This window comes from Motacilla alba, unplaced genomic scaffold, assembly GCF_015832195.1.
Source record: "Motacilla alba alba isolate MOTALB_02 unplaced genomic scaffold, Motacilla_alba_V1.0_pri HiC_scaffold_28, whole genome shotgun sequence".
Classification (NCBI taxonomy): domain Eukaryota; kingdom Metazoa; phylum Chordata; class Aves; order Passeriformes; family Motacillidae; genus Motacilla; species Motacilla alba.
Window position 1 is genome coordinate 3,695,547 of NW_024037374.1, and position 13,003 is coordinate 3,708,549.

The 13,003-nt window shown below is 54.0% G+C and overlaps 2 protein-coding genes across 2 annotated transcripts; both read left to right on the plus strand.

The window, feature by feature from the left end:
• Window positions 1-777: 777 nt before the first annotated feature.
• On the plus strand, window positions 778-1,182 carry LOC119696377 (olfactory receptor 14I1-like; the record flags this gene model as incomplete). The annotated part of the gene is made up of 1 exon (XM_038126092.1): window positions 778-1,182. A coding segment is annotated over exon 1 (378 nt), but the record flags the coding sequence as incomplete, so codon positions are not given.
• A 3-nt stretch (window positions 1,183-1,185) lies between these two features.
• On the plus strand, window positions 1,186-3,987 carry LOC119696269 (olfactory receptor 14J1-like; the record flags this gene model as incomplete). The annotated part of the gene is made up of 2 exons (XM_038125994.1): window positions 1,186-1,647; window positions 3,946-3,987. Coding segments are annotated over 2 exons (504 nt in total), but the record flags the coding sequence as incomplete, so codon positions are not given.
• Window positions 3,988-13,003: the final 9,016 nt, after the last annotated feature.

Sequence of the window (13,003 nt, forward strand, 5' to 3'; positions counted from 1 at the left end):
CTGCAGCAGAGCCGTGGGGCAGCTCTGCAGCCCTGGGCCCAGTTCCCTCTGCAGAGCACAGGGCTGGGAGCAGCTGCCCGGCACTGGGGGCTCTGGCAGGGGGCACAGCTGGCTCAGGGTGACGCTGTCCCCAGTGCCTGGCTCTGGGCAATGCTGTCAGTGCAGCCAGGGAAGGAGCTGCATCTCCCTCAATCCAATGCCATCATAAGGACACTTGGAAGTCTCCCTGAGATTTCAGTCCAAGCTGGGAGCTTCAATCCAGGATGCAAACCTGTCCTAGAGCACCTCTGAGTTATAAGATTGATGGAGAAAGTCAGAGGTGTTCTGGCACTGAAAATGCTGCTGGGTTTGTGAAATGAGCAACGTGAGTCCTTGGCTACAAATGTGGAGCTGTGCTGTGGTGGATCCATCTGCTTTCAGCAGTACCTGGTGACATTTTAGGGGAAGCATGGGAAGGTGATAAACCTCCACCTGAGAAATGTTAAAGCCCAGAGAAACTCAGAACAGAACAGAATGACAGATCATCTCCCCATACTTTCCACTCATCACTTTTCCTCACAAAACTTGCTCTGTTCTCCCTGAGGGCAGCAAAAATGCTGAGGGTTTCTGATATACAAGAATACCTGGAGAGATATAGGAGTAATTAAAAAATTACAAAAACAGAACTCTTGAACAAGAAAGTGTGTCCATGTGTGTTCCAGAGGAGGGTGTATGGGAAATGGGTTTGAGTTTGCTTACAGGTATCTGCTCTAACTCTTCACTGTCCTTTCTCCATGAACAGGTCCCCAAGTGCAGCCCCAGCAAATGTCCAACAGCAGCTCCATCAGCCACTTCCTCCTGCTGGCATTGGCAGACACGCGGCAGCTGCAGCTGCTGCACTTCTGCCTCTTGCTGGGCATCTCCCTGGCTGCCCTCCTGGGCAACGGCCTCATCATCAGCGCCGTAGCCTGCGGCCAGCACCTGCACACGCCCATGTTCTTCTTCCTGCTCAACCTGGCCCTCACTGACCTGGGCTCCATCTGCACCACTGTCCCCAAAGCCATGCACAATTCCCTCTGGGACACCAGGAACATCTCCTACATAGGATGTGCTGCTCAGGTTTTTCTGCTCATCTTCTTTCTTGCAACGGAGCTTTCCTTCCTGACCATCATGTGCTACGACCGCTACGTGTCCATCTGCAAACCCCTGCACTACGGGACCCTCCTGGGCAGCAGAGCTTGTGTCCACATGGCAGCAGCTGCCTGGGCCACTGGCTTTCTCACTGCTCTCATGCATACAGGCAACACATTTTCCCTGCCCCTGTGCCATGGCAATGCCCTGGGCCAGTTCTTCTGTGAAATCCCACAGGTCCTCAAGCTCTCCTGCTCACACTCTAACTTCAGAGAACTTGGCCTTCTTGCTGTTAGCTCTTGTTTAGCATTTGGCTGTTTTGTGTTCATTGTTTTCTCCTATGTGCAGATCTTCAGGGCCGTGCTGAGGATCCCCTCTCAGCAGAGACGGCACAAAGCCTTTTCCACCTGCCTCCCTCACCTGGCTGTGCTATCCCTGTTCCTCAGCACTGGCATATTTTCTGACCTGAAGCCCCCCTCCATGTCCTCCCCATCCCTGGATCTGGCCCTGTCAGTTCTGTACTCGATGGTTCCTCCAGCCCTGAACCCCCTCATCTACAGCCTGAGGAACCAGGAGCTCAAGGCTGCAGTGTGGACACTGATGACTGGATGCTTTCAGGAGCATTAAACTACTGGCATATTTCGGCAAATCACTTGTAATAAAAGTCATCTTTGATACTTCTTGTTGGCTTCATTAAGGATATTTCTTTTCTTTGTTTTACATGGTAATATTTTCCACTACGAAATGTCATTCCTTGTGTCATTTCTCATTTTGTTTCTCTCCATTTTCCCTGTAGCCACACACTGTGACAGTGAGGGGCTGTGCTCTTGGTGACTAAAGGATCTCCCAGCAAAGTTTTCTGCAGAGATGCCCTTTGGTTGCCTTCTCTGGAGCTGCAGCAGCAATGTCTGTGTGCAGAGCTGGGGGCAGATCAGTGCTGGCCCAGCAGCTGTGCCCAGCAGCAGCAGCAGCACTTGGTGTTGCCAGTGCTGCTGCCGTGGCCCTGCCCCGCTGCCCTGGTGGCCCTGGTGTTGCTGTAGGGCCTGAGTGCTCTCGGGGCCGGGCACAGTGCTGGGGGTGGCAGTGCCGGGGCTGCAGCAGGGACAGGCCATGGGCACTGCTGGGGCAGCGCTGACGCCTCAGGCCAGGGCCTGGGGGCTGCAGGCTCCTTGCCCAGGCTCTCTCAAGAACACAGCCAGGCCAATGCTCAGCACAGAAAACCCCCGTGAGCAGCCCCAGGCTGGCCGTGGGCAGGCTGGGGGCAAACAGCATGGCTGGGGCTCTGCAAGGGCCCTGGGGGAGATGGGAAGGAGCAGCAGAGCAGGGGCTGATCCTTCCCCAGTGCGCTGGACAGCCCAGGGCAGCGTCCCAGAGCGTCCTCATGGAGCTGCCAACACCATCCCCCCTCTGCAGCCCTGGCCTCTCCCCCAGCTGACACAGGTGCCCCATCCTTGCAGGCACAGGCACGGCAGCACTGGCTCAGGAGCCCCTGTTTGCATTGCACAGAGCAGGCGGGAGCACCCCCATGCTGCTGCTGTGGGGACATGAACCTGAGGGAGCACAAATGCCATCAGCCCCTGGGGCCACCAAGGGCTGGGGGACACCAGGGAAACCACTCAGCTTTGTCCTGGCCTCTGCAGGCAGCCAGAAAGTTTGTTCCCATCAGCAGGGAGTTTCCTGTCCCACTGCAGACGCTGTTGCTCAGAGCCAGGGCTGCCTGGCAGCCACCCCTAAACTGCCCTGAGCATTTCCTTGGCTTCACCTTTGCTTTCTTTACTCTTTCCTGGTACAAATGTTTTCCTCTTGCCCAGCCCTGTTCTGTGCCCTGCAAACAGCCCACCCCTGTTTGCCCTTTCCTCTCTGGCCCCACTCCCCATTGCACTTCCTGACTTGGCACCATGGGAATGTCCCTTGGGGAGCAGGATCATCCTCCAAGTGCTGCAGCAATTGTCTGCAGGCTCCTGCAGTGCCCCGTGCTGCTCCCTTGCCAGAGGCAGCCCAGGCCAGGGGGGCCCATCTGGGCTGCTGTGTCTGCCTGTGGGGCTCCCTGTTCTGGGCAGTGAGGAGGAGCTGCAGAGGCTCTGCAGGACTGACAGGATGGGCTTTGGGGCTGGCAGGAGAAGCTGAGGCACCTGGGCTGCTGGAGCTTCTGAACAGGAGGCCCAGGGCTCATCCTGACACTGCTCCAAGGGTGGTTTCAGAGAATCCCAGAATCAGCAAGGTTGGAAAAGACCTTGGAGATCATCATGTCCAACCTTTCCTCTTCTGAGCCTCCTCTTGTGTGGGAAAAAACAACCCCAGCTTCTTCAGCCACTCCTCACAGGACTTGTGTTCCAGACCCCTCTGCAGCCTTGTTGCCCTTCTCTGGACACGCTCCAGCCCCTCCATGTCTTTCCTAAATTGGGGGCCCAGAACTGGACACAGCACTCGAGGTGCTGCCCTGCCATTGCCCAGCACAGGGGAAGAATCACTGCCCTGCTCCTGCTGGCCACACCATTCCTGATGCAGGCCAGGAGCCATTGGCCTTCTTGGCCCCCTGGGCACACTGCTGGCTCATGTCCAGCCTGCTGTCCAGCAGTCCCTGCAGCTCCCTTTCTGCCTGGCTGCTCTCCAGCCACTCTGTCCCCAGCCTGTGGCGCTGCAGGGGTTGTTGTGGCCAAAGTACAGGACCCGGCACTGGGACTTGTTAAACCTCACTTTGTTGGATTTGGTCCCTGGATCCAGCCTGTCCAGGGCCCTGTGCAGAGCCCTCCTACCCTCCAGCAGATTTACATTCACACCCAGATTGGTGTCATCTGCAATTTTGCTGATGGTGGACTCAATTCCCTCATGCAGACCCTCAATGCAGATATTGAAATCCACACTGGCTGGCTCTGATCCCTCAGCCATCCTGTGGGTGCCCTATGGTGGCACTCAAGTTGATCTGTTCCATAACCTTGCTGGTCACCCCGGTCAGGCTGACAGGCCTGCAGCTCCCCAGATCCTCCTTCCAGCCCTTCTTGGGCATGGGGTCACACTGGCACCTCCAGTCCTCTCGGACCTCCCCACTGAGCCAGGACTGATGATAATTGACAGAGATCAGCTTGGGGAGCTCATCCACCAGCTCACTCATCCCCCAGGATGGTTACCATCTGATCCCATACACCTGTGAGCATCTGAGTGGCTCAGCAGGTCACCAGCTCCTTCCTCCTGGATTCCAGGGCCCTGTTCTGCTCCCTGTGCCCATCTACCAGCTCAGGAGAACACTTGTCCTGAAGACAACCTGTCCTAATATTGAAAATTGAGACAAACAATGTGGTAAGTAGCTCAGCCTCTTCTTCATCTTTAGTCCCTATTTTCTCCACTGCATCCAATAAAGAGTAGAGTTTCTTCTTATACCATGTTGTGCTAATAATTTATTTATAGAAACCTTATCTAATATTTTTCACAGAAGTGGCCAGGTTAAGCTCTAATTGAGCATTCACCTCTTTCTTTTTCTGTCTGCATGACCTAATAACATCCTTAAACACCATGTAAGTCGCCTGACCTTCTGTCCAAAGCTGAAGAACCATCTTTTTTGCCTTGAGTTCCCACAAAAGCCCCAAGGGCAGCCAGGCCAGTCATTTTTCCTCACCAGCTCATCTTTTGCCACACTGGGACAGGCTGCTCCTTCCCCCTTAACATTACTTTCTTGAAATGTGTCCATCCTCCCTGGACCCCTTTGTTTTTAAGGGCTGTTTCCCTTAAAAAAAATCAGTACTTGATATGGTACTCCCCAAATCATCATCCTAAACAGGCCAAAGTCTGCCCTTCCTAATTCCAGTGTAGAAGTTTTGTTGCTGCCCCTCCTTCTATCACAGAACATTGAAAACTTGATTATTTCATGGTCACTGTGCCCCAGGCAGCCTCTGACCACCACATCTGCCACCAGCCCTTCTCTGTTTGTGAACAGCAGGAGACAGAGCTTTCCTTGGCAGTGGGAGTGCTACCAAAAATTTGTAAAACAGAAAACTTTTAAACACAATGCAGCATTAAGAAGCAGCATTCTTTATTCAGCCGGATGCACGGGGGAGAGCTCCTCCCAAATCCGTGCAGACTGAGTACAGGCAAGTTTCTGTTTATTTTCTGTATTTTGCAACATATTCATTGATTGTCCTGGACTAAACACACATAGGGTAATAATTTCCCCAAAATAATTAAGACATTTCCTCTTCCCTCTACCCATGTGTTCTTCTGTCCTGGGGGTCTCTCTGGTGGTCCCTGGTGGTCGTGGACCCCAATGTTCCAGTGGGCCTGGCTGAGCTGGCAGGACACTGAGGCTGGTGAACTTCCAGTTCCCCTTCTCACACAAGGGGCATTGTGTGGTTTCCATAGGCCTGGGGTTTTGGAGAACAAGCTCCAGGTGTCAGCTCACCTGGTGCAGACAATTGATCATCTGGTAACATGAGGTCACAAAGTGGGCTATGACATGACAGAGTGGGTTGTGTGAGGTCATCGAGAAGCTATAACATCATAGGCTGCCTCTGTGACATCACAGGGCCAGCTGTAACATCACAGGGCAGAGGTCTGACATCACAGAGCAAACTATGACATCACAGAGCTGGTGGTGACATCACAGAGCAGATGATGTGACATTAGAGAATGGACTGTGACATCACAGAGCAGGCTGTGACATCCCAGAGGGGCTGTGTGACATCCCAGGAGGGCTGTGTCAGGTCACTGGGTTGGTCACTCTGCGCCAGCTCCCCCTCACAGTTTCTCCCAACAAGTCCAATGCTGTTCATGCCCAGCAGGGTCCCTGTCCCCCGGGATCCCCCTGTCCCCCTGGAGGCACAGCCTCCAGCAAAGGATGTTCCACAGGATCCACCCCAGAGCCTGACATGGAAACAAGGGGCCAGGGCTGTGTGAGCAGGACATCAAGGCCGGGGATTGTCCAGGTCACTGTGGCCTGGTTTGGGTTGCCCAGGGCAGGAAAGATGTCTGGCAGCTGGAGCAGGGTTAGGGAAGGGCCTCCAAGGTGGGGCTGGAGCCCTTGGGCTGTGAGCAGAGGCTGAGGGAGCTGGGCTTGTCCAGCCCGCAGCAGGGAAGGCTGAGGGGCTCCTCATCCCAGCCTGGCAGTGCCAGCGAGGAGGTGCTGGAGAACACAGAGCCAGGCTCTTCAGCGGGGGGCCTGGTGGGAGACAGAAGCCAATGGGTGGAAGGGGAAAGAGGGGAGATCAGCCAGGACAGGAGGAGATGAAATGAGTCAGGCTGGTTTCAGCATTTCCTCAACACCAAGAGCAGCCTGAGCTCCCTTCTCCATCCACCAGTGACAGCTTTGCAAATCAGGAATTGTTGGAGCTGTTTTGCCCCCACTCCAGGACGAGCATCCTGATACAAGAACTTAATTGTGTTTATATCTACCAGTTAAGGATGTTTCTATACTAAAATCAATTCTAGTATGGAAATCATTTGTGGATGTTGGACTCAGCTGACACTGCTGGGACATTGCACATAGCTCAGGGAAGAGTGTGATTGTTATTAGATTGTGTCCTGTTCAACTATGGTCTGTTGGCCATGAAGAGAAACTTTCTGTGCCTCTGAGTCTCACCAGTTCCTGACCCCCAAAGGACACACACCTGATGAGTTGTGCTCCCACTCCAGTGGTGGCACCTGGACCTCCCTCCATCGCCAGAGCAGAGCTCCCTTGTTCCAGAAAGTCCCTGGCAAAGGAGGGATGAAGGAAACAGGACAGGCTGTGGGGATCAGGGGCAGGGTATGGCCACGGATTTGGGGTGGTTGTGAGCCCAGGGCAGGACCCGGCCCTTGGCCTTGGTGAACCTCATTCCATTGTCCGGGGCCCATGGCTCCAGCCTGTCCAGATCCCTCTGCAGAGCTTCCTGCCCCCCAGCACAGCCACACTCCCACCCAGCCTGGGCTCACCTGGGAACTGACAGAGGGTGCCCTCGATGGCCTCGTCCAGATCAGCAATAAAGAGATTTCACTGACCAGGCTCCAGTTCTGAGCCTTGGGGCACCCCTGGATGTGACTCCATTCCTCAGTGGCTCTGAGTGCCAGGGGTTGGATGAGGGAAATGGTGGGGTGGGGGTAGGGACAAAGTATGATTGATTGTCAGCTATGAAGGGACTTGATTTTCATAACTATTCAAACTGGATTAGGAGGAGCTGGGGGTCAATGTCAACTGGGGATTGCTGCTATCAATCTATAAACAGGTAAAGAAAACTTAACAAGACAAAACAATTCTCTCTGTTTTCAATATAGTAAACTCATTTTGAATACTCTTCTGAAATCTGTCTAATTTACCACAAAGAATTGAAGCCTTGCAATATTCCCATGGGCTTGTCTTGTTTGGCTGTTTTGAACAAATGTTTTTGAGCTTTTCTCACTGAATTCCTCAACTGAAGAGCTCAAGAAAGAAGAGGCCTCTGGAGGAGTCAAATTCATCAGCAACTTCCAAGTGGCTGAGGATGCATCCCCATCAGAGCAGCAATGAACAGAAATGGGCACAGCTTTGTGCCTGGCCCAGCTTTGGCATGGGCCCTGGGCCTGGAGCAGGAGCAGCTCTGGAGGGCCCCAAGGCCGGGGCTCTTGTGCTGCCCTGGGCAGATGGGATGGCAGCAGGGGCTGCAGAGCTCTCAGCACCTGAGCCAGAGGGGAGCAAGGCAGCCAGGGAGCCTCCTTGTGCCTTGGCCAAGCACCTTCCCCCATGGCTGGGGCTGAGTCCTGTGGCAGCTGCAGCTGCTGCTGTGCCCTGGCCAGGGGCTGAGGCCGTGGGGCCAGTGGCCAGAGCAGCCTGGGCTGAGCAGAGCTGTGGGGCCAGAGGCGGCTGGGCTGGGCTGGGGAGAGGCCCTTGGTGCTGCCCAGAGCTCAGGGCAGCTGGCAGAGCTTGCAGGGAGCTGGGCTGGGCTCAGAGAGCCTGGCACAGAAACCATCAGTGTCCATCTCAGCCTGGCTGAGCGTGCAGTGGACAAGAAGAGCACCCCAGGGTCTGCAAGTTCTCTGTGTGGGAGCTGAGCTTGTGACCCCCCTGAGCCCACCTATGTGATTTGGCTGCACTTCCAGCTCCAGAGATGTGACAGATGGGACAGAGACAAATAATTCCTGCGGGATTCTTTTTTGTGTTTGCATATACAGGTGACCTGGATCCGTATGTAGACAAGGTGTTTTGTGTCAGATAACACTGAGTTATAAGAATAATATTTTTAGCTGAAAAAATTGTTTTATGCATAATACACAATGGGAAAAAAAAAAAAGACACATATGATCAGAAGAGCATCTGAGTTTTTCAGAGGATGACAAGCTCATTGATGTCCCAGCATTCAAACCTGTTCAAATACTTTCCTCAGGGCACTCTTGAGATGAGAGGCGACCACCAGAGGCTGAGGTCAGCCAGAGCTCTCTGTCCTAACAGCTTTTGTCTCGAAGAACCCTTGCATACAGGGACTATCAATTTTGGCTGTGGGCACCTGGAAAGACAGACAGTTCTTTTCCATATCAGAGTAAGCACAGAGCCACAGTTCTCCAGGGGCTGATGAGAGTCAGCCCTCAACATTCCAAGATCAGCTGGACCTTTCAGGTGGCCCCTGGGAGGCCAAACCAGCCAGACCTGTTCCATATTCCCTTGGTTCCATAAGGTCCCACAGTGTCACAATGCTCTCCTTGCTTTCTGAAGTGTCACACCAGTCTCCATGCTTCCATGAGGCCCTGCAGGGTCACAATGGCCCTTTGGTTCCGTGTTGCCCCACAATGTCACAATGCTCTCCATCATTCCATGGAGCCTTGCAATGCCACAATGCTCTCCATGGATCCACGGTGCCCCGCAGGATCACAATGGCCCCTTGGCTCCATGAGGCCCTGAAATGCAACAATGGCCTCTTGGTTCCCCAAAGCCCTGCTGCTCCACACTGGCCCCTTGGGACCATGAGGCCCAGCAGAGCCACAGGGATGTCCTTGGTTCCATGAGGCCCCACAGTGTCACCATGGTCTCCACAGAAAGGAAACCACAGAGCCCCCGTGTTTCAGGGCTTGATGAACTGCAGTCACCAGAGGCCAAGGCCAAGCAGACCTGTCTCTCCTGGCAGGTTTGTCCAGGAGCAACTCTTGGATATTTGAAATTTTGAATGTTGAATCCCAATTTCAGCCCTTTTTGCCTGGAGGAGAAGGCCAGCTCATTTCCACAGGAAGGAAAGCACGGAGCCCCTGTGTTTGGAAGGCAGTTGAGACCTGGCCCTAAGGAGGCCAAGGCCAGCCAGACCTGTCTGTAATGGCAGCTTTTGTGTAGGAGCAATCTTTGGATATAGGACTTCTGGTGGTGGAATCCCAGTTTTGGCCATGGGCACCTGGAGAAGGATGATTCTTTCCCATGGGAAAGGAAGGGTGGAGCCCCAGTGTTTCAGGGCAGAATAGAGGCAACCACCAGAGGCCAAGGCCAGCCAGAGCAATCCATCATGGCAGCTTTTGACTGGGAGAAAACCTTGCATATAGGGAATTTTGGAGGAAAATTACCCATTTTAGCCATGGGTGTGTGTGCAGGAGGGACAGTTCTTTTCTATAGGAAGGAAAGCACAGAACCTCAGTGTTTGAAGGCAGGTGAGAGCCAGCTCTCAGGAAGTCAGGGTCAGCCAGACTTGCTGATAATGGCAGCTTTGTCTGGGAGTAATCCCTGGATATTGGGAAGTTTGGAGACAGTATCCCATTTTGGCCATGGATGCTTGAAGGAGAAGGGCAGTTCTTTTCCATGTGAAGGAAAGCCCAGAGCCCCAGTGTTCCAGGGGTACATGAGAAGAGACCCTCAACATGCCAAGGGCAGTTGGAACAGTCAGGCCAGGCCAACCAGAGCTGTTACCTGTTCCCTTGAATTCATGGGGCCCACAGCATCACACTGGCCCCTTGTTTCCATGGGGCCCTGCAGTGTCACAGCGGTGGTGTCATATTGGATCCTTGGTTCCATGAGGCCCAGCTGTGTCACACTGGTCTCATGTTTCCATGGGGCCCCACAGAGTCACAGTGGTGCCTCACTTCCATGAGGTCTTGCAGCATCATGGGGGTCTCCTTAGTACCACAGTGTCACAAGGGACCCTTGGTTCCATGGGGACTCACAATGTCAGAAGGGTCTCCTTGGTTCCATGAGGCCCTGCAGAGCTCCTTGATTCAATGGGGCCTCAAAGTGTCCTAATGGCCTCCAGGATTCCATGAGGCCCTGCAATGTCACAATGGACCTTTGGTTCCATGGGGTCCCATCCTGTTCCATGAATCCTTAGTTCCATGGGGCCCTGTAGTGTCACAATGGACTCTTTGGTTCCAGGGTGCCACACAGTGTGACAACTGCCCCTTGGCCTGCCAACACTCCACAGTGCCACAATGGTTCCTTGGTTCCACGAGGCCTTGCAGTGTCACAACAGACCCTTGGTTTCACTGAGCACCTCAGTGTCACTATGGTCCCCTTGGCTCCACCTGGCTCTCAAGTGCCACAAAGGCCCTCTGGTTTCACAAGGCCTCAAAGTGTAAAAATGGCCTCCATGGTTCCATGAGGCCCTGCTGTGACACAATGGACCTTTTGTTCCATGCTGCCCCAGAGTGACACAATGGTATCCTTGGTTCCATTGGACCCTTCATCCCATGGAGACCCACAGTGTTCACTGTAGTGCCCTTGATTCCATGAGGCCCTGCCCTGCTATAATGGCCCCTTGATTCCAGTGGGTCCCAAAGTGTCTGAATAGTCCCCATTGTTCCCTGAGGCCCCACAAAGTCACTGTGGTCCCCTTGGTTCCACAGGGCCCCACATTGTCACAATGGACTCTTGGTTCCATGAGCTTTCGTTCTGCCCACAGCAGTCTCCTTGGTTCTGCAGTGTCACCATGGTCCCTTTGTTCCATGAGGTTCTGCAGTAGAACATGGTCACCTTGGTTCCGTGAGGTTCTGCAGTGCCACAATGAGCCCATGGTTCCGCGAGGCCTTGCTGTGTCAGAGTGGCCCCTTGGTTCCAAGAGGTTTCTCAGTGTCACAATGGTCTCCTGGGATCCACAGGATCACAATGGGCCATTGGTTCAATGTGGCCCCAATGTGCCACAATGGATTTTGGTTCCATGAGGTTCTGCAGAGTCACAATGGACCCTTTGTTCCATGAGTTTGCTCAGTTTCACAGTTGACTCCTTGGTTCTGTGAGGCCCTGCCATCACCAAGTCTCTGAAATATCAGAGTAAGCCTCCTTAACACTAATTTGCTATTTAAGAGGGTATCATTAATTCAGCTCTGAGGTCCAGCAGGAGATAACTCCTAACCTTATGTGGACATGTAATTCTACCAGTGTGTTGCTTATATACAGTCACTAAATGTGTATTACCATTTACTCGTTACCATAAAACCCACACCAAATTCCATGGTTCAGTCCTTCTTTCTTCTATCACTGCATTCTTGAGCCAGATGTCTTCTTCTACTCTTCCAACTATCCTTGCTGGGAAAGCAGGCCCTGCATGCCTTGTTCTTGTGCTAAAAGTTCACAGGTACAGTAAAAATTGAATTAACCCTTTTGGTACCAAGGCCAAGGCTTTGTGTGGGCAGGCAGAGGCAGAGGCAGGCAGAGCTGTCAGCAAAGGAAGGGGCCAGCCAGGTGGGGCAGCCGGGGCATGGCGACAGCCTGCAGGGACAGAGGCGCAGGGCAGGGACACCGTGGGACAGCCTGGGCTGCACAGGGCACAGGGATGGGCAGCAGCTGCAAGGCCCTGACAGAGCCAACTTGGGCAGCACTTGGGCCATGGCTGCTGGCCCTGGGCCTGAGGCCACGAGGGGACAAGTGACCCTTGCAGGCCTGGGGCCTCATTGCCTCCTTGTCCCTGCTCAGCAGCCTGGCAGGGGCCGCCCCATGGTGCTGCCCTTGGCATTGCCCATCCCCACATGCCAGTGCCCCTCCCGGGAAGAGCCCTGAGCAAGGAGGGAGGGACAGGATCTGCCTTGCCAGGGGCTGGGGCTCAGGCCTTGGCCCTTTGCATTCCTGAAACACAGCCAGCTTTGCTCAGCACCAGAGACACCTTTCCCTTGCTTTTCCCCAGCTGTCATCACTGCCTCCAGTGCTCTGCTCAGACTGGAACCTGGGGACACGTTCTCAGTCATGTCCCTCACAGGGATCTCTTGGAAGTGCAAGAAAGTTGAGTGTTTCAATGGAACCGAGTTCTTGAGGGTTTTGTGACATCACTGAGGGGGTTGTGACATCACAGAGCTGGCTGCAATGTCACAGAATGGGGTGTGAGGCCATAGAGAATGCTATGCCATCATGGAGGGTGGCTCTGTGGCATCATAGAGACGGCTGTGACATCAAAGAACAGACAATGACATCATAGGGTATCTTTGTGACATCACCGAGTCTTCTGTGACATCACAGAGCAGCTGTATCACATCACAGGCTGACATCTCAGAGTTGATTCTGTGACATCACAGGGGCTGTGTGACATCATAGAAGACTGTGTGGCATCACAGGAGGTAGTATGACATCACAGAGTGTATATGATATCATAAGAAGGCAGTATGACATCACAGGGTCTGTGTGAGGTCGCTGGGGAGGTCACTTTGCCCCAGCCCCCTCACAGTTCCACCCAGAGAAGTCCAACGCTGCTCATGCACAGCGGGGTCCCCTGTCCCCCTGAGTCCCCCCGCCCCCGGTGCCGCAGCCTCCCCCAGAGGATGTTCCACGAGATCGACTCCAGAGCCGGATATGGGGACAGAGGGCTGGGGCTATGGGGGGTGGTACAGAGGGACAGGGACCCCCTGGCAGCATCCCCATGCCCCCCAGGGCCAGAGCCTGGGACAGGGCTCCTTCACCCTGTTACAAACCAGGGCTTGAGAGCGCTGAAAAAATCCCCAGCAAGGGATCAGCAAAAACCAGATTTAATATTCAGCCACAGCACCACAAAGTTCCTTG